Source organism: Dermatophagoides pteronyssinus, unplaced genomic scaffold, assembly GCF_027571235.1.
Source record: "Dermatophagoides pteronyssinus isolate colony J.1.1.1.1 unplaced genomic scaffold, Derpt_VIB-CSIC_2022.12 sq0014, whole genome shotgun sequence".
Lineage (NCBI taxonomy): Eukaryota > Metazoa > Arthropoda > Arachnida > Sarcoptiformes > Pyroglyphidae > Dermatophagoides > Dermatophagoides pteronyssinus.
In genome coordinates this window covers 1075454-1101383 of record NW_027461538.1, presented here as the reverse complement: position 1 = coordinate 1101383, position 25930 = coordinate 1075454, and the positions used below count along the sequence as shown (strand labels likewise).

General features: G+C 28.8%; 2 protein-coding genes and 1 long non-coding RNA gene across 3 annotated transcripts in view; 2 read left to right on the top strand and 1 right to left on the bottom strand.

The window, feature by feature from the left end:
* The first annotated feature begins 11 nt into the window (after window positions 1–11).
* On the top strand, window positions 12–11440 carry LOC113794745 (uncharacterized). The gene is made up of 7 exons (XM_075822044.1): window positions 12–1104; window positions 7044–7711; window positions 7768–7942; window positions 8004–8141; window positions 8207–8319; window positions 9806–10206; window positions 10265–11440. Exons 1-7 carry the CDS (start codon window positions 12–14, stop codon window positions 10500–10502), a joined length of 2826 nt encoding a protein of 941 aa, XP_075678159.1. The 3' UTR covers window positions 10503–11440.
* Window positions 11441–13548: 2108 nt separating this feature from the next.
* Window positions 13549–14358, bottom strand: LOC142645557 (uncharacterized). Its single transcript, XR_012846665.1, has 2 exons — window positions 14013–14358; window positions 13549–13948 (listed from the first exon to the last, which is right to left on the bottom strand). It is a non-coding gene; the product is annotated as an uncharacterized LOC142645557 (long non-coding RNA).
* Window positions 14359–19711: 5353 nt separating this feature from the next.
* Window positions 19712–25930, top strand: part of LOC113794744 (tyrosine-protein kinase transmembrane receptor Ror-like) — a 68169-nt gene continuing 61950 nt past the window's right edge. Inside the window, exon 1 of the mRNA XM_075822026.1 lies at window positions 19712–21526. Coding sequence (XP_075678141.1) covers window positions 21040–21526 — 487 coding nt within the window. The 5' untranslated portion in view covers window positions 19712–21039. The remainder of the gene's footprint in view (window positions 21527–25930) is intronic.

The following is a 25930-nucleotide window of genomic DNA, read 5'->3' as shown; positions in this document are numbered from 1 at the left end:
AAAAAAATCAAATGCCTGAACACAGTATGTATGAATCGGCAGCAACAGCACCATACCACCATCATCATCATCATGGTGGTACATTTCCATTATATCATCATCATAATAATCATCATTTAAATCCATTACAATTAACAACAACAACCGATTCTGTTGATTTACAGCACCAACAACATTCTACACAATCTCATAATCATCATCAAGCACCAAATACACCACCATCATCATCATCACATTCACCAACAACAACAATAACACCAACAACTCCTGGATCTACCGGTTCATTAATTGTAACTGGTGTAAATGCATTGTTAGAGATGACGCCACCTTCGCCTACAAATAGTGGAAGCCATTCGGCTGATCCATCACCCCAACAACAACAATTGATGCATCAATCATCATATCATTCATCATATTCATCATCAAAAACATCGACCACAACATCCGATCAAGATTCATCATCTTCATCATCAGCTACTATCAGTGAACAAAATTCCAATCAAACACCATTGACACCATTATCATCATCATCATCATTATTTATTGGTTCACCATATACGCCATCTTTTGGTAATGGAACTACAAATGGAGTAATATCCGGAAATGTTCCATCATCACCAACAACAACACCGTTAATACCAGCACATTATCATTCATCACAACCACAAAGTCATTTGCATAGAGCATTTTATCCCGCATCAGTAGTTGCTGGTGGTACAAATAATCATTATTATCATCATCATAATTCAACAGGTCCACAAACAAACAATAATCATCATAATCATAGTATTATGGATCCATTTTCAAGTGTTAATGATCATCAAACACCACCATCATCATCATCATCGTCATATCATTCACAATATCATCCACATCATCATAATAATCATCATAATCATCACATGGTGGTTCATCCATATCATCGACATCATACATCACCATCATCATATAATCATCATCATCAACATCATAATTCAATCTATAGTGGATCATCACATCAGCAATATTTAAATCATTCACAACATAATCATCATATCCAACAACAACATAATTCTTCAATTAGTTCATCACCTGGTAGTCAAACAACAACAACAAATGATTATGGTAGGGAAAATGATGATTAAAATTAGAAAACTTATCACACAACAAGCAATACACCCTTTGATACATGCAAATATCACTTGAAATTTGATGATTTGATGATTGGAGAATTGATTGATTCAGCCAACATGATGTTGTTTAATCAATCAATCCTTCTGGTTGATTGATTAAGTTTACGGTTTTCTCGATTTTTATCTCGTTTGGTTGGTTGGTTCGTTTTTTGTGCATCACTTACAAATTGGTTTATCTTGATTTTCGTTGCCGTGTTTGTTAACCATAAACAACGACGACGATGATGACAATCCATTTATCATTCGGTTTTATTTTTCGGGGTTGTTTTTTTTCTTTGGTTGAAGATCAGAAAAAATATAAATCTTTTCTGTTGATGATAGTCGGAAATTTCACATTTTTTCAAATTTATGTTCATGTTGTGTTATGTTGACAATTTTTTCGGGGAGGTTTACTCATTAATTTCATGGTCGTTTATAAATATTTTAAATGTATCCAATTTTTTTAATTTGAATCGACAGTTTTATCATCCATCCACATTCAACAACAACACAAAGTTGTTGACACAATCTTGTCACATTTTACTCTTATCATAATGATTATTATCAAGAAGAAAAGAGAAGCCGATTTTATTTTGAAACAAACAAACTAAAGAATCGCTGTGTGAAAAAGTCTATTTGACAAACATGATGATAATAATCAATTAATCAATAATGTTTATTTGAAATTAATCAATAATCTTAGTTTGCTTAATCTTGACCTAAATAATTGATTTTTTTCCTCCAAAAATCCAAATAAATTTTTTTTATCATTGAATCATCATCATCATCACAATCATTGACCATGTTGTGTTAAAATAGCTTGAAAAACTTGACTTTAATCAAATAAGAAGATAAGTTAGTTGTTGAAATGAAAAGATTTATTATGTAGAGACACAGGATAGAATTAGTGTGATAGATGTGTGTGGTTGGTTGGTTTTTTTAAATGAATTTCTTCATTTTCAAATAAATTTTATTTGTTTTTGTATTTTTAGCTAATAAATTAATTAGACGAAAAACAAACTTCCCACAAAAATTTTTGAAATGATTTTGAATTTTTGTTTGTTTTCTACCGCCCACTTGTTTTGTTAGTGAGAAAGAGAGAGAATCGATTGTATCGATCCAAAAATGTCTGCAAAATTTGATTAATTTTTTGAAATCTCGTTTTTCGTTTTCTTTGAAAACGATGAATCATTATGTTGATACGATTATCGTTTGTCATTTCAATAATTTTCAATAATGATTATATCTTTTTTTTTCTTCTGAAAAACAAACTTGAAACGAAAATGCAAAAATGACACATGTTCTCTATAACTATATTAATTGATAAAATGATAGGATTTCAATTTCATTTCGAATCAAATCATTTATGGAATGATGATAATGATGATTATTTCATTAATCAAATATCAATCAAACAAAAGTGAAACAGAAATTTTTTAATAATAAAAGTTTATTGAATGATAAAAATCTAAATCAAATGGATTACAAAAATGGATGATGATTGTGTTTTTATAGCAAATGGATTTAATTTTCGATTTGTTTGTCAAAAAAAGCAAAAGTTTATTTAAAATTTCTGAAATTTCCAATTCCATCGGATTATCATGATTTTTTTTCTGTAATTTTCTGTAGTAGTTAAAGTCAAATAAACATTTGTCGAGCAACGAAAAAAAAGAAAAACCCTCGAAACAAATCCATTCCTAAATTGAATTTCATTCAGATGTTTTTTTGTTGATGAAATTAAATCTGCTTTTCAAATGATGAAAATTTTCGTTGGTTCATTTTTTTAATTGAAATGAAAATTGAGAAGAGGAATTGAAAATTCTGAACATTTGGCAAACAACAACAACTGTGTAACTGTGTTTACCAAATGGATTAGGTTTGCGTACGCGGATGATTTTCAAGTGTACGTTCAAAAATTTTCAACATTGTTTTTGGTTTTTGTTATTGAAAATTTTCTTCCTAAATATACAGGATTGATGTTGATGACGATGATGCGGAGGATGATATAGCCTCTTGATGAATTGAATAAGTAAAATGAAAATATTTTGCACCTGACGCGTATTGTGTTTAATTCAAGTGTATTTAAATGTTTGAAATATTCCTTGATGATGATGATGGTTCTGTTTTTGCATTCTGGATCGACTTTTTTTCGTAGGATTTTTTCCTGAAAAATTTCTTGCAAACTTATCACTGAATTTTGACAGCCGGAAATTTTTCTTCAATCCTTTCAAACACATCATTTTGACTATTTGATTGGCTAAAAAGTTTTCTCTGTGTAATTAGCCATTTCCGTTTTTTTTTGTATTTCATCAAAAATCAATCAAGTAATAAGAACCAAACGTGTTGAAAACAAAAATCTCTAATAGATTTGTAATTGATGGCTTTGCGACTATAGTACACGTGTCAGATGTTTTGCACGTGTCAAATGTATGTTGTACGTAGTACCTAATGGTGACCTATGATTGTTTGTTGTTGTTTTAACTATATGCTACACACACTTTTCCTATTATGTTTATTTTGCAACATTAGCCCCTTATTATTATTGAACTCAATTACACCTCAACTCAACTAAACCCTGCTTATATAGCTTAAAGGCAAAATAGATTTTGAATTGAACAAAAAAAACCTATTGAAAATTCATTCAGAAAAAATATACTTTGTTATTGTTTCGGTTGTTGATTGTTTCGATTCGGTTCGGTTCGTGGTCCACTATATTATCATACATCTCCGTATGGTTTTTGGTTTCGGTTGTTGTTGTTGTTTTGGGTTAAATCGATCTTTCAATCACCGTCAATTTCTTTTGGTATATTTTGATAATTTTTTTCATCATCATCGGTTCAACAGTGAATGAAAGAAAGAAATCTGCATCTGTTCCCCACCACCATCACAACCAAATCATATTGTTTTCTAATCACACAGAGAACAATAGATTTTCGTTTTTTTCTGTTGTGGTCCGAATCTAATTACTTTTTGATATTTCGATTGTGTGTGTGGCAAGTGTTGCTGACCAAAAAACATTCGTTTCATCCAGATTCCTGATAATGATGTTAATGACATTGTTGTTGTCTTCATCATCATAATGATCAAACAAATGTCATTTCTTTTTATAATAATTTGTTGTTGTCGAGGTGTGTTACATTTAGATATATAGTGAAAAGAAAATCACCATGGTTATTATTAATTTGTTCATTTCATTTCATTTTTCATTAAAATTCAATTTTTTCAATCGATTGATTGATTGATCGATAATTTCTGTTGATGATGACAATTCCGTTTTACATGAAAACAAGAAACAAAAATTGTCCTTAATAAAAATTTGCATGTGATCATTATCATCATACATTTGGTGTAGCACTAAAAAAATTGATTTAATTGATCGATAAATAATCGACAAAAATCTTAATCAATCGATCGATCGATTGATTGATTTGTACCTCGATTTGTACAACAAAATTAACAGCCAAATGATAACAATATCAATTAGTTTTTTTTGATCAGACCATTATCGATTTTGTTTTTCTACTTGAAAATTGTGTTGTACAAGATTGGATTGATCTTAAGCGCAAATTATTGATTTGATTGATTTTTTCATCTAAAATTTTGTTTCTTTTTGGGTTTACAACAATCAATTTTTTTCTACTTTAAAAAGACAAGGTAATTTGTCGACAACAGTAAAAAACACATTAAGTAGCAAAAACAAAACAAAACAATGTTTAACAAGACAATAATGTTATCACAAAAATAAAATTCTAAGAAACCAGATAAAATTATTGATTGCCCAACCTGAAGATAATATTATTAAAAATGTCATATCATCATCATCTTAGGTAGGATACACAGGAAAAATGGATTTTTAGTTTGAAAAAAATCAATTTTTGAATGAAATAGTAATGTCCATTAGTGAATGACCACTATAGTTTGATGGGCGTATTATTTTAACCATATGTTTTTCAATGGTTGTTTTTATTCAATCAAATGTCCAAAATTGTTTTTCATTTCAGAAATGTTTGTTTGACACAATGATGATGATAAGTTTGACAAATAATTGTCTCAAATTTTGTTTTTATCGATTGACAGAAACTTTATTTTTGGTTTAAAATTTTGAAAAAAACGAAATTTCCAATGACAATGAATGTGATTTTCTCGATGAACAATTGCGTGTGTATGCATTCAGGTGTTTTTGTCAGTTTTTTTGTCTGTCTCTTTGATTTTGCTTTCAAATTTCAATTGTTTATCCCAGAATATCATTTTGATATTATTATTATCATTATCATCATCTGGAATGGTGATTAGAGCCAGATAAAAAAAATTGAATATTATACCCTGCTATATGCGTGAATAAATTTCCTATGCTAAAGTGAAATTGTCCTCTAATACGATTGATCCGACGACTATGATGATGATGATGGGTGATATATAGTTTTTCAATTTGTGTGCTTTATAGTTGAATGGAAAAAGTGAATGATGATGATGAACAGAATGTATTTTGGATGTATTTTTCTGTTTTTTGAAATTGAAAATTGGGCGTGCTCTATATAGATATTGTTTGAATTTTTCGAATCAAATGTGTGTGTGTGTTTGATGCGTATACCAATGATGATGATAAGGATTGGTTCATGTTTGTTTCGGGCAATGATGATGTGTGGGCCAGGCGTGAGATTTCAGACACCTGTTTTTATTTCTTTTTTTTCAAACAAACATTTTTGTATATCCAAATATTGAATTCACTAATTCTGGAAACCGACCAGGGTGGTGGTTATCTTGTCATGGAGTTTTTTTTTGAAAATGGTGGTAGCAATAGTTATACAAAAGAAACACTCATCGGAATAGAATATATACGTGTAAAGGAAATGGATCACAAAAAAACGAAAAGGTTTCGAAATTCCATAATTAAGTATGGTAAATGATAATTAGTTTTCTCACTTCTCTTACCTGGTGATGTTGATGATAAGGACGTTTTATTGCCACTTATTTATCAGAAATTTCAAATTTGTTTGTTTGTTGTTGTTATTTTTATTTTGGAATTTTGTTCCCACCATCTTTTCACATTTGACATTACACATTTCATTCTTGATATAATTGTTGTTGTTTCATTGCTGAGTCGAATCTTATTCTCTCTCTAGTTGTGTGTTTTTTCCCTATTAAAGGGGGTTGTGTGATATACCCAATGAAAGGAAGGTATCTTTATTTCTATTTTCTTGTATTGATTATTGTTTTGTTTCTATATACGGAATTTTTCTTCTTTTGATCGGTCATCCGCCAATCACGAACAAAAAAAGATAACTAAACACGGTACGTGTTGAGAGATAGAAATTCTCTCATAGAATCGTATGTTGGTTCATTTGTTCGGTTGATTTTCTTTTATCTAAACAACAATTTCTTCAAACGACAAACATTTGATTTAGTCGTAAATCTTTGGGTCCATTTCGTTATTGTATATTGAACATATTGAAAGGCCTTTTGTTTTTTGATTCTTATTTTGTCGATGATGGCTTCTTCAATTGAACAATCCAGTAATATTAATTCATCAATGGATGTGGATGATGATTCTTCCAATTCATTGCTTGATCCTTCATCAGCATTGATTCTTGATAATCATCACCAACATCACCATCATCGATGTTTGTCAAATACATCATCAATATTTTTTGATTATCTATTTCAATCAACTGAATGTAGACATTTATCACCAAACAAACAACAATTACTTCGACATTATTTTAATTGTTTTGCTTCTACAGCAGCTCGTTCATCATATTATTATGGTTTAGATTCATTTGCATATTGTTAGCATATTTTTGTTTCTTTTTTTTCAAAAAAATTCATTTCAAAATCTAATTTTTAATTTTACTTTGACCCCTTTTAATTCACTTTGCTTTTTTTCACATTCAGATTCCAAATCATCGCGTGATTCGCCTCATAGTTATTATTCCCAAATTGGTGCAAATAATCAAAATTCATCGTATCAACAACAACAAACATCAGCAAGTAATAATAATGCAATGATGTCACCAATACCATCAACACCATCACCACCAAATGATTCTGGAAATATTTCCATGGATTATATGGGACGTTCTATTGATCATCATCAGCATGGTGGTGGTGGTGGTAATCCATCACATCAAACATCACCGCATCTTCGTTCATCATCATCAACAATGATGATAAATCCACGATCGGCTGGTGGTTCATCAACATGTTCATCAAATGCATCGGATATTAATAATTCATCAACAGCAACAACAACGGCACCATTAATGTTGACACCGGTTACCGGTAATCATTCATTAACACGTGAAGCAATGCGTCGTTATATACGTGAAAAGAATGATTTAAAAATAATAATATTACATGCAAAAGTTGCACAAAAATCTTATGGTAATGAAAAACGATTTTTTTGTCCACCACCTTGTATATATTTGGAAGGTGATGGTTGGCGTAAACGACAAGAACAAATGTTACGTGAAGGTCGTAGTGAACAAGATTCAAGTCTTTGTGCTTATATTGGTATTGGTAATTCGGATCAAGATATGCAACCATTAGATTTTAATGGAAAGGTATGCTTGTTATATTTGGTTTGTGCAATTTCATTTTTCATTCTTTATCCATATAGAGCTTTTGTGCGGCAAAAACTTTATACATATCTGATTCGGATAAACGTAAACATTTCATGTTATCAGTAAAAATGTTTTATGGCAATGGTGAAGATATTGGTTTGTTTCATTCTCGTCGTATTAAAGTGATCTCGAAACCATCGAAAAAGAAACAGTCATTGAAAAATTCCGATCGTATGTTTGATTGACAATCATTATTGATTTTGATTTTAATTTCAATTTTTTTCCTAATTAGTCTGTATTGCAAGTGGTACTAAAGTAGCATTATTCAATCGTTTACGTTCACAAACAGTTAGTACAAGATATTTACACGTAGAAAATGGCCATTTTCATGCTAGTTCAACACAATGGGGTTATTTTACTATTCATCTCGGTTAGTATTTTAATGATATTTTGCATATTCATTGAATATTTACTATATTTCTTGGATATATTCAGTTGATGATAAAGAAGAAGAATCGGAAGAATTTACTGTACGTGATGGTTATATTCATTATGGTGCTACTGTCAAATTAGTCTGTTCAGTAACCGGTATGGCGTTACCTCGTTTGGTATGTAAATTTTTCATTTTTTGTTTTATTTAACATTTTTTGAATTTGAAAAAACTCCTCCTTTTTGGGTTCAATTTTTTCGAACAAATTCATCTCATTGGATTATCTTTTTTTGCTAACTTTTTTGAAAACAAAAACGAATGATATGATCCAATGATAATGATGATGATGAGACAAAAATAAAAAATTTAGCCCTATATTAAATAAGAATGATGATGATAATTTCAAGTAGCCCATCATCGTTGATAATAATGATGATGATGATTAAAGAGAGCAATTTTTTTCAAGTATGCAATATCCAGATGAAGCATCACAATAATAATAATTATTATTATTATGGCGATGATGATAATGTTGTATCAAATTATGACGATGATCATCATCATTAAAAGTGAACTCTGTGTACATACACACACACACAGAGTCAAGAGAGTGAGTTTTGAGGGCGCAATCAAACTATGAATGAAATATTTAATGAATAAAATCATATATAGTGATGATGATGATGTATGTCTTTTTCTTTGTCTATGTTTTTTTTAAATATAGGGTTTTAGGGTTGGAATCTCTTTTTTTTGTGTATAGTGGCAATTTTGTTTGCTGACTGACAATCCTAATCATTTTATTTGAAAAAAAAAGAAAGAAAATTGACTGACAGCCAACTTGGCCAGCAACAAAAAATAAAAAAGACCGGGAGCGACCTTTTTTTCTGTTGCTGTTGCCAGGTTGTTGAATGTTTTTTTTGTGGATGAAAGATTGGCTCCTGATTTTTGTCGAAGAATTGAAAGATTTTTTTTTTTTTGGTTATTTTTTTCGATGATGATGATGTTTAATATCATGGCCATACCTAATTGCTATTTGGAATTTTCTTCTTCTGAATGAAATTCCGTTCTTTTGATTTCTTTTATATTCATTGAAAATGTAGCAGGAGAAAAAAATTTTGATTTAAACAATTTGAAAGACAATCTTTGCCTGATTATTACTATGTAGTAAGATAAAGAAAAGACTAAGAAATTCATCTAATAGTTGATGATGATGATGATATGGGAATTTTTGGCGACATTTTCACACACACAACAACACAATTCGATTTCTATTATTTTGTTTTTTCTCATGACCAAAATATATGACCAATGGCTTCTGTGTTTTTTATTATTTTGTTTCGAATGAGATACAATGAACGGAATCATTATAAATTTAAAGAAAAACATTGAGATCAACAACAGCACGAAAGGTTACCATCATAATCATCATTATCATGCCATTATGATTACTATTGTCCTGATGATGATGATAATAGCCGGTTATAATTGTCGAGTGTCAATAACATTTTGTTGTTGATCATGTTGTTTAGTTGGAAACAAGATTTGTTCATTAATTTCATTTTAAATGTATTTGATTGTTATTGTTCAAATTCATCATGATGATGATTATTTTGATTATGATCTGATTTTAAATGATTTGTTTTTTCTCATTTCTTTCCATATAGATAATACGAAAAGTTGACAAACAAACAGCAATGCTTGATGCTGATGATCCAGTATCACAATTACATAAATGTGCATTCTATCTAAAAGATACTGAACGAATGTATCTATGCCTTTCACAAGAACGTATTATACAATTTCAAGCAACACCATGTCCAAAAGATCCCAATAAAGAAATGATAAATGATGGTGCATCATGGACAATCATATCTACGGATAAAGCTGAATATACATTCTATGAAGGAATGGGTACAGTACATCGTCCAGTTACACCTGTACCAATTGTACATAATCTTAATGTTAATGGTGGTGGGGATGTTGCTATGCTTGAATTGAGTGGTGAAAATCTAAGTCCATCGTTAAAAGTTTGGTTTGGTGATGTTGAAGCTGAAACTATGTATCGGTAAGTTTATTTGATGATTTTTAATGATTTTTATTATTTTAATTTTGCAATTATTTAGTTGTGCGGAAAGTATGCTATGCGTAGTACCAGATATTTCACAATTTCGTGAAGGATGGCAATATGTTCGACAGCCAACACAAGTACAAGTATCATTAGTACGTGATGATGGTGTTATCTATGCAACCGGATTAACATTTACCTATACACCAGAACCTGGTCCAAGGCCACATAATCCAGCTATTGATAGAATTTTAAGGCCAAATGCACATCCACCACCACAATGGCCGGTCATATGATGATAATTTTTGCTAAAATTTTTTTCAAGTCCAAAACTTTCAAAGAATTTTTCAAAAACTTTTATACAAATTGTAATTAAAGAAATCAAGATGGGGAATTTCATTAGAATCTGTGACAAAAAAAACAACAACTACAAAATCACATTTGGATTGTGACAAGCTGCAATATTATTATTTTTTTTTATTACAGACAAAAATATCATATAACAATCATTAAATTAACTAAACCCACACACACACACATTATTTATAACAAATGGAACAAATGGATAAAGGATTATTATTATTTTTTAGAATAAAAACTTTATCTCAAAATATGATTCCTATAATATAATTGTTTTTTTCCAAATGATAATGCTGCACCCACACACACACACACGAATCTTTTTCATTTGTTTGTAACATATATTCTTATTATGATGGTTTTTTTTTATTTGAGAAGAAAACACTATTTATATATTATTTAGATGTGTCACATGCCATTTTGATCTATTTAATTTTTTTAAATAATGAAAACACCATACAATTTTACACTGAAATCCAGAGAAATAAAAAGACATACACCAACATGGAAAATAAAATAAATTTCCTTATTTTCTTATAGACATTTTTTTGTATTGAAATCAATCAATCAATCACACACCGACAATCAATTATTATATTTGGAATGTGGTTGGGGAGAAAAATTATGTAAATTATTATTTTTTTATACTACTTAAATACAAAATTACTATTGTTTGATTGATTTTCTTATGATTCTATATTTTGTAGATATTAATTTCTTTATTATATTTCATTGCTGAATACAATTTGTTTAAATTAATTAATTACTTCTACTTTTTTTCTGTTTTCGATTCTTGGGTTGGGTATTTTCACTCACTCACTCAATCAATAAAATGAAGTGAAATCAAATAAATGTTTTATTAATATCACTATAATTGATGTTTAAATGAATAATCTAATGGAAAATGTATGATAGTTTTAACCCTTTGCGCTAGGCGGCTTTTTTTGGTAATTTTCAAATTCATAGTTTAAATCCAGAACAAGAGATGGCGATAAAGTTGCGATTCTCAAAAATTCATAAACTGGATAGATTTTCTTGACTTGATGAAAAAAACAACAACAAAAATTTTAATTAATGATCAATGATTTCAGATGTGAAAGAAAAGAAAAATGAATGATATAAATAATATTTTTCCCCTTATTTTTTCTTCTCCTTTCAAAAGTACATATCTGATACGAAAAAAGGTTGTTGATCATCAATCCTATTTGAAATATTTTGAAAAATGACATACATTTATTTTTCTTTGGTCTATAAAAGGATCTTTTCATATTTTTTCTGTTTGTTTGTTTGATAATGTAGTAATCAGCAAATCATTCATGGAATAATGATAATCACAAAAATGAAAGAAAGAAGGAAAAAATTCGTGAAGTCTGATTTGATTTGTACATTTCATGATGATGATCATAACCAGTTATGATTCTATTCATAAAGACATTAATTTTTTTCGGTCAATTTATGTTTGAATTGATGAATTTTTCATAGCATTTTTGTTTTATCATTATATCCTAACTAAACAAAATGAATTTTCTAAAAAGAAATCAAAAGATGGGCAAAAATATCATCATCATCATTAATAGCTATTAAGATGATAGGATCGATAATGGTGATAACTGATTCGAATTTGATCATAATCCATGTTGACGCCTAAATATTTCATCTTTTTCGATTTTTGTTTGTTTGTTTGATAAATTACCGGATCATGGAAGAAAAAGTTGAAAAAACTTACTCGTTTTTTGTCTTGGAAATAATTCAATCAAACAACAACAACAAAAAACCGATTTATATAAGTTTTCTTTTTGTTTGCAATTCATCGGATGTTCAATTTTTCATCCACAGACATATCGTTTGGTTGGTTGACTATCAATGATGATTATGATGATGAACATCATTGAAGATAAAAATCATTACTATTATATACAAACACACGATCAAATACAGATTGAAATGATTATTATTATCATTATTATTATAATCCATTTATGTACGAATATGAATGTAATCATCAAACAAACAGTCCATATATAAAAAAGTTAATTAAAACTTATGTTTTGATTAAATATTTTTCTTTTCATCCCTTTCTTTTCATTTTTTCCGCTGATGCTTAACTTTGAATTAGATAAACGGGGTGGAGACGAAATAAAAATGAAACACAAAAAAAAACGAAAATTACATGACGATGTTGATTGGCTGTGGCATAGGCAAAGAAAAAAAGTCAATTTCACGACAATATTCAGTAAACAAGAAAAAAAGAAGGAAAAAAATCGATTACCAATCGAAACATCGAAGTCAAGTCAATCATTGCCATTGGCAAAACAACAGAAAATTGAAACAAAATAAGATCATTTCCTTTTTCATTTCTTCATTTCTCAACAAAATTTCTTTCGAAAAAAAACTTTATCAACTTTATTTTCCAAAATCCAAAAAACAAGAAGAAAATTTTGAAACAAATCGAATGAAAACGATCAATAAAAAAATGAAGATGATTATGATGATGTTATAACATTTAAACTTACACACACTTAGATATATCGGACAATCCTAAAGCATTATAATGATGATGATCGTCATGATCATTATCATCAAACATCAGATATCTTTAAATTGAACAATCAATAAATTTTTCTCTATCCATTCATTCATACAATTTTTTTCATAGTGATATAATGATTGATTAGGTTCAATAAATCAAAATGACTTCTCACACACACACACACACAGATAATATATAAATGGAACAACACAATGAAGATCATCATCATCATTATCATTATCTAGATAATAATTTTCAATGTTCAAAATAACAAAAAATCATCATCAAATCAGTTCAACACTTGTTGTTATCGTAGTTATCGTTGCTGTTGTTATCACCAATCTGATCATCATCATCAACACCAATTTTTTTTATCTAAAACATTATGAATTCATACTCAAAACCATTTTCCTTATCTAAAGATGAACCCAATCGAAAAAAAACAAACATCGTAAATCGTAAATCGTTTGGGAGTTTATTACAGTTCCAACAAAACGAGGAAAAAAAATGTTTAAAAAGCCAACGAAAAATAAAAAATTCATACATTTTTTCTTGGATAAATAAATAAATTTTATCTGTTCACCTGAATGAATGAATGATTATCGTCAGTATTTTCACTTGTTTTTTGTTCACAAATATTTTCATTTTTTTCGTGTTCATAAATTACATGTATTTTTCTTGTTTTATCATCGTCGTAAACATATATTAGACAGACTGACTGACTGACCGACCAACAAAAACGGATGTTAATTTCGGATTATCATCATCGAAGATTAAAGATGAGAAAAATATGAATATTTTACCGTTTTTTTTCGGCATATATAGGCGAACGAAAATATTTCAAAGCATCACCTGAATGAATAATGTTTGTTTTTTTGAAATAAACAATGAAAAAAAGAACAGCAAAAATACTGACCATTCATTCATCAAAATTGATGAGAATAATTGTTTTTTGTTTGTCCATTTTGCCTTCACCAGATAAATAAATAAACTAATCATCCAATCGAGAGTTTTACAAAGATAGAAAGTTGTTATTGAGAATAACTTATTTATTGATCATCAGCATCAAAATTTGAAAAAACAACAGCAAAAAACTTTTTTGTTGCTGTTTTTTCGGATTTATCAAAATCAACATTATCCAATTCGCCGTTACGATTTTGCTGAAAAAAAAACATTAAAGTTTTAAAAAAATTATGAATGATCAATTGAAAACATGCATCCAGTGTGTGGTTAGTTATGATGATCTAAAAATAAAAATAACAAGAAAAAACAGCTAAAATTTACCATGAATATAAAGAAAAAAAAGGGTTCGACAACTTAAAACATAAAGTGATTTTCTTTCGTTTTTTTTGACCGAAAAAAATGAAATGAATAGTTTATTGTGTGCTGTATTGGTGGTGGTGGTGTCCGAATGTTGATGATGATATTTATGATGTTGAATGGTAAATTGCATCTCTCACTCACTCTATTTCTAAATTATATAACCAACTTTTGAAAACAATTCGATTCAATTTAGATTTAGATTTCATTGACTTTCAATGCTCGCTCATAATAAATTGCAACAAAACAAAATGAAATAGAAATAGAATGCAATTATCAAACGATTAAAAAATGGACTTTTGATTACACACACACACACAGAAAGAGAGATGCCAGGTAAAATTTATATGTTTTGAGCAGATGTTTTTTTCTTTCATTCATTCATCGTTGATAAAAATCAGAATGAAAAAAACATAAACATAAATAGCATCACAATTGGCAATCTTTGGTGTGGTGAAGAAAAAAAAATTCATCATTACAATGTTCATTATGGTCCAATGAAAAAAAACGCCAAGAGTTATGACCAAAGAAAAAAACGGGATATTCTTTCGGATAACACCGGGATTTTATTCCAAAAAATTAATCGAACAAACATCCTTTTTATCACCGAAATATATGAAAAACAAACTCCAATCAGGAAGATTTTTGATTTGAATCAAAATTTTTTAAAAATGATTTTTTTTTTGATTTTTTAAAATTTTCATTCAATCAGTCGGTGGTTATCACCAGATCTTTACCTTTTTCTCTTCAAACTTTTTTTCGTTGTTGTTATTGCCCTTAACCCTTTTATCGAAAACATTCAACAACAATCAATTCGAAAAAAATCTATGGTAATCATCATGATCGTCGTAATGAAATTTTCATAGTCAAAAGATCTTAAGAAGCCATAATTAAACGAATAGATAAAAAAAGAAAAGAATGAATTGAAGATTGATTGATGCAGGCAGAAGAAAAAAATCAAAATCTTCTTCTTTGTCTCATCAAGATTAGAAAAGATCAAGTTTGAAAGAAAGAATTCATTCAATCAATGATGATGTTGATGACCAAATAATCTTTTTCGATTCAAATTCATAACGGGAGAAAACAATAGCATGTTTGGTTGTTCAACCAAAAAAAAGGTGGAAAAAATAGACATTTTTTCTTTCGTACCACATAGAGATGCGGAGTAAAAAATTGATGAGTGGAAAAATCCAATTCAATTCAGATTCAGATTTGGAGAGAGAGAAAGAATGAACATCATCAATTTTAAGATCTTATGCAATCAACCAACCTTACCTATGTTACTTCGATCAAACAACGAAAACAAAACGAATCGAAAAAACCGGTCAATAATAATTATAACGGGAACATTGAACATGTCCTCATTATACTTAAAAAAGAATATAACCCATAGAGATGTTTGCTTGTTTTTTTGTTGCTTCTTCACTTGATAATAATGATAATAATGATGTGTGTAAAACATTCAGAACCAAAATCAAATCAAATTAACCTTAGCCTTTTGTGAATTGATTTGATTCATTCGTTTTTCACTTGTCAATGTTTAACATCCTACGCACGCGTTATTCGATTTGATTCGTATTGTATTGTGGGCGCAATATCTTTCTTTGGAAAAAATAGCTTGATTTTTGTTGTTGTTGCTGTTATCCTTTAAACAACAACAACAAAATGTATTTAATTTAGATCAAACTGTGTGTCTGTTGTGTTTAAACCGATTTGTTTAGAAGAAAAAATCCATTCATAAATAGAGATTGCGTAGGGTGCTTATCACATAATCATCACCATCACTGACCATTTCAAAATCGATAGATTTTTTTATGTTGGTGGTGGTGGCTTTGAAAAGCTGATAGCTAACCGGGTTATTCAATCAATTGTTATTCATTATATTAAAGTTTCAAGAAAGTTTCTGGAAACTGTTGTTGAACTTCTGTTCATTTCATTTCATTAAAATTTATTATCAACAAGTAATTGATGATAATAATTGATTGATTGATGAAAATTGTATGTATGTCATCATCATTATCATCATCGTTATTGATTAACAACAACAACAATTTCATTGATTTTATTGTTGTTGTTGTTGGTTATAACTTATAAGTCATTATCATTATGTTTTTTTCGAATGATGATGATTATTTCGTCGTCGATTTGTCAATCAAAATTTTTGTCTGATGATGATAATAATAGAAGTTAACATTGACGTTTGTATGCGAAATATAGCGAAAAAGAAAGATTTTTCAAATTCGGAAGCTAAATTAAAAGAAGATGCGTGTGTGAAAGAGAGTGGGAGACATTGAAACAATTTTACCAAAAAAAATTTCGATTCAATCAATTTTTGATAGAAAGATATTTTCTACCTGTCTCGGTCAGCCATTCATCTTTTTTTTCAAAATATATTTTGCTTTAAAGTTGGGTAGGAAGGTGTTATCTTCTTTTTTGTCTTAAGATTTTCCTTTGAGAAGTAAGCAAAATTCAAATCGGTTTAACATCGAATCGATTCGTCCAATAATCAATCAATTGAATGGCTGTCAATGGGAAAAAACCTGAATTTTTTTCAAAAACAAAACTAAAAAAATGATCAAAACTTATTCAATATGGAAATGAGTTTTTGTTTTGCTTTGTTCTCGAATCAAAAAAAAATCGATCAAAATAAAAAAGATCGATTGGAAAAAAAGTGTTGAAAATTGTATTTTGGAATTTTGACATCCGAAAATGACTGAAGACATAATAATCCTATCTTGTTGTTGTATATCGAGCCATGACAAATGAGATTTTGTTTTTTTTTCTACAAAATCTTTAAACTTTGTTGCAAAACAAAAGAAAAAAACATGAATGTTTTTTTCCTATTTTACATAAAAAATTCATGAAATGAATTTAATCGATAAATATGATGATGATAATGATGATCAAGATAATGATGATCAAGATGGACAACAATTCAATGATGATCATCATCATCATGATAAAGGTGTAACAATAACAATAACAACAGGTAAGGTTAGTAACATCATCATTGGATTCTAAAATTGGAAAACTGAAAGAGAAAAAGGATTAAAGATCAACAACAACAAAAAATGAAAAATTTAGTTCAAAAAAAAATTTCGAAATACAAAAATTCATTAATCAAACGTAAAGAAGAACGAATGAATAAAATAAAACATCATAATTAATATTAATAATAATCATCTAAAAGTAGTGGTATCGAAATCATGAAATCTAAAAATATCTGTTCAAAATCAATCAATCGAAAAAATCAATTAAATAATCTTTCTGGTGTTTTGTTTTACGTAACATTAATAATAGAAACAAGTGAATTATTGCCATTTTGTTGTTGTTGATATTAGTTCCAAAAGAAAAATAAAACAAAAATCTTTTTTTAATGGAAAATCATCATCATAAATCTATATGGATCAAAAATTCTACTACCATTAGAATATTCTCTACACTTAAAAACTTGTTGTGTGTTTATGTATTTTTTTCTGTTTGAAATATTATTATTATTAGATCCCTGTGTAGATTTATTTATTCATTTTCATATGTTTTTCTTGGGCAAATATTATTCAATTCATTCAACTTGTGTGTTGGTGTTTTTAAGTGGATTGATGGATTTTCGATTGATCGATTGCTTCACTTCCACAAAAAAAACTGTCAGTTCAATAGTTTCAATAAATATAATGGTTTGAATGAATGAACGAATGATGTTTAATTGCATCTTGTAAAAAAACGTTTTGATCTTGGTCTCGTCATTCATCGATTGACGATGAATTTCATTCACAATAACAGCAACCGAAAAAAAACAGAATAAGGATTTGTATCCGTTTTTTGCTTTGTTTTCTTTTACGATTGGTGCCAAACACACTTGAAAACATCATCATCATCAATCGATGAACCAGTGTGAGTGTTTGCACAGAAGATAAACATTCATATTACCAGGCCATTGGTTTAAAAAAAATTCACCAACAGAGAGAGCAGAAAAAACTCTTGAATCTTTCAACAACAATAAAATCGAGGAAGGCGAGCAAAAATGCAAATTAAAAAATTATGATTGTTATAATTTATTGTTAGTTTATGATTTTTACATACCAAAAAAAGAAAATTTACTTATCATTAAAATGATAATGGGGTTTTTGGTTTGTTTGTTTCCTTCATTATAATATAGTGCATTCGGTTTTGGTCATTTTTGTCGTTTTGTCGATTGAAATTTCATTTGAATTAATGACCGATACAATTTGTTTTTCAGATTTTCGTTAGAAAACAAACAAAAAAAATTTACATAAAATTGTTTCGATGACAAATTTGAATAATGTAAACAAAACAAAAACAAAAAAAAATTCAATAAAACAAAACAAAAAGGGGAAAATAAAATCTAGTTTTTTGAAGATGCGAAAAAAAGTTTGCTGTTTCGGCGGCTGCTGTCCAATTTGAATTTCGAATTGGGCTGATAATTCATTCAAAAACAACAACAAAAAACAAGAAAAGAATGGCCAACAATGAATGGAATGAATAAAGTTTGTTAACAAGATTAGGTCATCGTAATGAAAAATTCCAAATAAACAAAATAAACAAAACAAACCTGAAAAAATGTTTACATACCATGTAAATAATAATAATTTTTGTTGTTGTTTTCGCAATAGAATTTCTGAAATCCAATCTAATGATACCACCAACATTGAGAGATTACGGATCGGATCAGATCAATGACGGAATGTTTTTTTTAAATCGAAATATCATCATCCAAAGTATCTATTCATGGTGGGATTGGCAACAATTTTATTGCTGGAATGTGTGAACATTGATGATAATGATGATCATCAACAACGAACAAAATCCAAAATGATGATAATAATGATAAACAAACTTGAACCCTTTTTATGACCCAAAAATAATGATATCACATTCGACCTGTTCGATGTTTGATCGAAGAATCAAAAAAAATCAAAACAAACAAAAAAATTCAGATGGCGCCATTTTCAAACAGTGTTTACATAAACAAAATGTCAAACAAAGTAGTAGTGGTAATTACGAAAGAGAAAAGGAAGGAAGGGAAGATAAAGTTTTTTTGAATAGCTAGTGGCATAGTTCAAAGTTCAACCACCAATGGAATCAACCAAAAAATCGATAAAAAAGAATCCAAACGCATGCGTGTTAAATTGTGGATCTTCTTCTTCAATGGATTTCGTCTGTTCCATACACACTGGACAAGCTCTTCTTTTCTCTCTCACTGCATTGAGAGAGTTTAGCTTCGAACAGAAGAAAAAAAAGAGATCGTCTTACTCCCCAGAGTAAAACGAGGGAAAACGACGTTCCTTCATTTCATTGAATCATCTCTTTCTTTCATTCAATGTTTAGTGTTTGGTCCAGCGACATCACAGCATTTTTATCAAGTTTTTTTCAGTTTCTGTTTCTGGTTTGTTGTTCCTGTTGATCTCCCGCTAAAAATGAAGCAATAAAGAATGAATTTTGGATCATCATCATCGAGCTTTAATGTATTTCCTATTTGATTCATTTTGAAGTTGAAATCGTTTGATTTTTCTGTTATTGTTTTATAATTCTTGTGTTTTTTTTCATCTTGTTTTACAAACGAAAAAAAAATCAATTCTTTTACCAATGACTACCATCATTATAACGACATTTTCTTTGAAAAAGTAAAATTGTTCTTCCTAATACTTTGTTGACATTTCAAAGACAAAAAAATAGAGTTTCATTTCATTATTTCTTATCACTGTTTGTATTTCATTTTTGAATTAAGTGTGTGTGGTGAAAAAACCATTGTTTTTCTGTTTATTTATTTAATAATTTTTTTCCATATCTTTGTAATTGCGATAAGAAAAATTTAATTAATTAGTTTTTTCTCGCCATTATCATCGTCGTCATTATTATCATCCAAATTAAAAATAGAACAAAATAAATGAACGAATGAAAATCAATGGTGTGTGTATGAAGATAATGATGATGATTTTTGAATTGTTCAAAACTTGTTGAATTTTCACCATAATAATAATCATCTGCTATAATCATCATCCGTATCCATTCATTCATTCATTCAGTTTGATGGTTGATTGATTCTATAAATATATCCATTGTTATTATTGTGGCCGTAAAGAATCGGTCGTTCCGGTTCAGAATAATGAACATTATGTCATGATACTGTTGTGGTGGAATATTCTTCTTCTTCTTCTGACATGAAAAAACAACATCCAATTATGAAAACAAAAATATTACAATCATCATCATCATCGTTTACAAAATGACATGTGTTTCTAGTTAAAACGAAAACTTTCATTTTGTTATTCGTTCGTTTGTTCAATGATCCTCATCATCCAATAATCATGATTTTTTGATTTTGTTGTTGATGAAAATCTGTGTTTTTCTGAAAAAATATCTTCATATGGTGGATGTATGTGTATGGCATGTCATGGTTTGTGTGACATATGACATATGTGACATGTGAATATCCAAACATTGGATACTCGAATATAAATGATATTCATGTGTGTATTTCATCATCATCATTAGTTAGTGATGTTTGAGTGTTTATCTATGCAGTGTGTGTTGTTGGATTTCATTTGAAATCTATTTTTGTTTTAATTTTTTAATTAAATTTGAATTCAACAAAAAAAATCAATATGGTTAAAATGAAAATGGCCAAATTGGCCATAAATAAGTTCCATCTTTTTAATAAAATAATCTTGTCATCATCAATTGTGATATTATTCATCATTTCACTATCATCATTATGTTGGGCATTACCTGATCCACAATCATCATCATCAATATTATCTGATTTACAATCAACAAATAATCATCATGGCGGTGGTAGTGGTGGTTTATTGTTAAATCATCATCATAATCACAATAATAATCCACAATTACAAAGATCATTTGTATCATCTGATTATATGATGCCCAGTAGATCATCATCACATTATCCAATACCAGTCAATAATAATAATCCATTTCATCATCAACATCATCCGCATCATCTTTCATCATCATCGAATCATCATCCGCATCAACAACAATCAATGCATGCAGTTATGGCTGCTGCAGCAGCAGCCGCTGCATCATCTTCACATCAAACATCATCTTCATTATCATCACCACATGGAAATGGTTAGTAATGATTTGAAAATATTCAAAAAAAAATCGATTTTCTTTCCGAAAAAAAACTTTCCCATAATAAAACATATGTTTTTTTGGTTGTTCCGTTGATGAAATTATGTAATCAAAGACATCACTTATTATTAATGTTTTTTTCTTTGTACAATATGGTTATATCCGAAACAAAAACAACATTATTGATGTTTTATGCTTGTTTGTTTGTTTGGTTAATGATATGCGAAATAATGATGATGCTTATGATAATTCTTGGTTGTAAGATTTACTCAAAATTCTTCTTGTTAAGGATTAGATAATGATGATTTATATAGATCACACACATCATCCAAAAAAACATCGATGATGATGACCTTTGTTAAGATTTTCATATTTCATTTTTTTGTTGTTTCGAAAGAATTTACAAATAGTGTGTGTGTTTTGAATGCATAAATCTTTTTTTTTATGCAAAAAAAAAAATTTGCTTACCAAAAATAAATATACACCAACCAACCAACAACCATTGTTTATGATTTTGATGATGATTATGATGAAAGATTATCATTTTTTTTTGTTTTGTTTTGGTGTAGGAGAGATGTTATGTAAATGTGTTATGCTCGATAAACAAACGAAAAAAACAGCGAAAATCGTTATGATGGAAAGAAAATGATGATGATGAAGAATGTTTTTCAGAAAGATTTTTTCTTTTTCGAATGTTGTTTGGGTTTGTTTTTGTTTTTGTTTCGGCCATGGTGTTTGAAAGAAAAACACACGGATCCAATTACCTTATTAGTAGTTTGTGGAAAAAAGATGATGTTGATGATGAAGGTGTATCGTTCATCGACTTCAAAGTTTTATTTTTTCTTGTTTGTTATTCAGATTTCGGTATCGGTTTTTTTTCTGATTTTTGTTGATCTGAATTCGACATACTTGATCATTGTTTTCATCATTTTTGATTTCTAAACTGCGATTCGGTTGATAATAATGATGATGATGATCAAAAGAGATATTAGCATACAGGAATTAATCTTTCTATGTCTTTTTTACCTGTGTATTTGAAAAAACAAAATATGAAATTGAATTTGATTTCTTTGTTGTTGTTGTAGATGATTATTTGACAAAATTTGATACATTTTTTGCGTGTGTCCAATTAGTCCAATGTCCATATCATATTGTAATATGGAAAGAATTTTTCATATTTCGACACTTTTCGTCCATTGTTTTGTCCAATGATGATGATGATTTTTGCATCATTTTTTATTTCATTTCAAGTTTTCTTTTTTACATTTGATTTTCAATGTTTATTTTTTTTCTGTTTTTTAGTTTTGTTTTCTAGGTTGACCTCTATTCTTTTATTCATTGTTTTGATTTAGGTTCCCTATCAATATCTGTGTTGTTTCTAAATTTTATTTGAAAAACTTGAAAAAAAAACTTTTTTCGCATTGATTTTCATTCATGATTTGTTGTCTTGTTGTTGGATTAACCAGAAAACAACACCAAAAACAATGAACGATTATCGCGTTTTGATTCAATTTTTGATAATTCAAGAATCTTTATTTTCCACTTGTGGTGGTGGTGTTTTTTCTTATCTTTTTCTTCTTGAACAAACGAAGAAAAATGTGAAAAAATTATTATTCCGTTTTTTGAAGATGGTCCACATCATCGAAAAAAGACGTGACGATGAAATTAATTTTTCGATTAATCACCCAAAGCACATCACTTCCACATCATTCGCATACAACAAACACAATGTTTTTATATCTAAACTATATGAGAGAGATAAACAGATTATATCTACAGGAAACATTCGCATTTTTTTCAATATCATAAAAAACTTGATTTTCAGAAGCGAAAAAAAGGTTGTTGTTTTTTCGGATAAAATAATAATAACCGGGGATAATAGAATTTAATGATGCAGAATTATGATTATGATAATGATAATCTGCTATTATCATGGTATCAAATTCATTCATTGGTTATTACAAAAGTGATGAACGAATATCAAAAGGTATCGATCGATATTCAATTGTGTTTAATCAATTGATTTTTTTTGTTGCTGCTGTTGCTCTGCTATGTTCTCAATTCACCAAACCTGTTGATATTTTCTTTTCTGAACATCAAAAATCGTGATGGTTATTGGTCATAATTTTTTTCTTTCCTGATGACCTTTGATTTATGATACTTTACTCGCCATATTTTTATTATCATTTCGTTTCTCGTTTCATTCGAAACAAAACAAAACAAAAAAATATTAGTTTACTGCGCATTCAAATTGAGTACATATATCCTTTGAGTCAATTTATTTTGATTGAATTTTCTTCCTTATCTCATTTTGGTTCATCTTTTTTGAAAATGTCAAATTTTTTTTGTTGTTGAAGATTTTCGGAACTAAAGAATGAAAAATTTTTGATTATTATCAAAATGACTTTGGTGGTTTGGTTGGTTTCATTTTACCCAATTTTATTTTCATTTTTTCCACCATTCAATCAATCAATCAATTGTGTTTTTGTCAATTTTTTTCTTGAGTTTTTGCATTTTTTCTTCTTCTTTTTTTTCAAATCAACTAAATTTACCTGGAAAATCTTTATTCAAAACCTTATTTAAATGAAATGAAAAGAGTTTGCATATTGGTGATTGGTCTTTTCACTCTCTCAGTTGGTTCTCCCTTCACTCAAATTCAATTTCAATGAATTTTTTTGTTTGAAAAATCTTGTCCAAATATTTTGGCCTATTCAAATTGTTTTTTCGACTCCTGTGTGTGTGTGTTGATGACCAGCCACCCCCCGATTGGAAATAAACTGAAAAAAATTTTTCATTGTCAAAATTAGTCTATTTTGTAAGGGAGGGGGTAAAAATCTTTTCCACAGCTGCTGTCTGTCTATATGTATGGAACTGTACAGTGAAAAAACCTTGCATGTGTCTCAAATGTCACATGATCAAAATATGTTTGTGTGACATTTGAACAGCATTTTTCTCTCTTCACTGTGGTGGTCCTTCTATAGTTTAATCTGGACATTTTTTTTCATTTTAGGCTATTAGGCTACCAATGTCATTTTGAATTTTCATGAAAAAAAATTTTCTGACTCTTCTTCTTCCGATTCTCATTGATTTTGTTTGTTGTTGTCGTGAGCAAATTTCAAAAAACAACAACAAAGAAAACAATAACAAAACCTAAATCCTATTTCGGTTCATTGATTCGAATAACAACAACTTAAAGAAATTTTCAATGTTTTCTTTTTTTTCGTGGCTGCATTCCATTCATCCTTCAATATTGTATCAATCCGGAAAACTTACATTTTTTCGTGAAAAATAGCACAAAATTCATATCGATATAATAACGATGATTAATCATCATTACGATTGTCTATTGTTGTTATATCATTTTCTTGAATTTTTCGTTGATTATCGATTCGAATGATGATAATGATTGGATTTGGAAAATTGGATGTTGTTTATATCCTGATGTATTCTTATAAGACAAAGAACGAATTGATCAACAACGACGACGATGATGACAACCTGTCATTTCATTTCACTTCACTTAAGTTGATTTGGGATTATTATTATTTTTTTGAATTAAGAAGCCAATATCGTGGTAGTCGTTTATTAGCCATCATGTAATTTGTCATCATCATCATCAAAAATGATTCCGTTTTTTTTCTTCTCCGGTCTCTTGATAATCCTCTAATCATTATCATTTGATTTGATTTAATGCTGATGATGATAACTATGGTTAGTCGGTTGGTTATTAACCTGCCAAAAAAAAGTCTATTGATTTGTGGTCATTCTTCATTTTGGGTTTAGCCTCAATCTTTTTGATTGATTCTCTTAATGATTATAGTGAGGAATTAACAAAAAATCTGTCGAATTTCTTCCTACTTAATAATGTTTACCCGATTTTATCAGAAAACTGTCTGAAAATATTGAACTTGTTGCAATGTTGATTGGAGAAAATATTATGATATTTTTTAAAAATAAAACTTGTGACAATTTTTTTTGTTGAAAATTCCCGAATAATGATTATCATCTTTTAATCTTTCTTTAATTTTTTTTCTTCTTAAAGCAAGGGTCGCTTGATAATGACGACAACGATGATGACACCTTGATTATTTAGCTTTTTTTTCCTCTTTCTTTTGACAAATGTCATTCACAAGTGACGAGTAAATTAAGATAAATTTTTTGTTGATTTAATTTCAAATTGGTTGTTTGTTTGAAATGTCATGATGATATTTTGTTTGTTTGATTTCGGAATGAACAAACAGAAACCTGAAACTGTTGACCGAAAATTATTATCATCAACAAAATTTGAATAATGATGATGTGAATGAAATAATTTTTTGAAAAATTTTTTGAAAAATTTCTCAACAACTCCCAGAATATTGTATTTCTACATTTTTTCTCCATATGCGAATTATATATGCA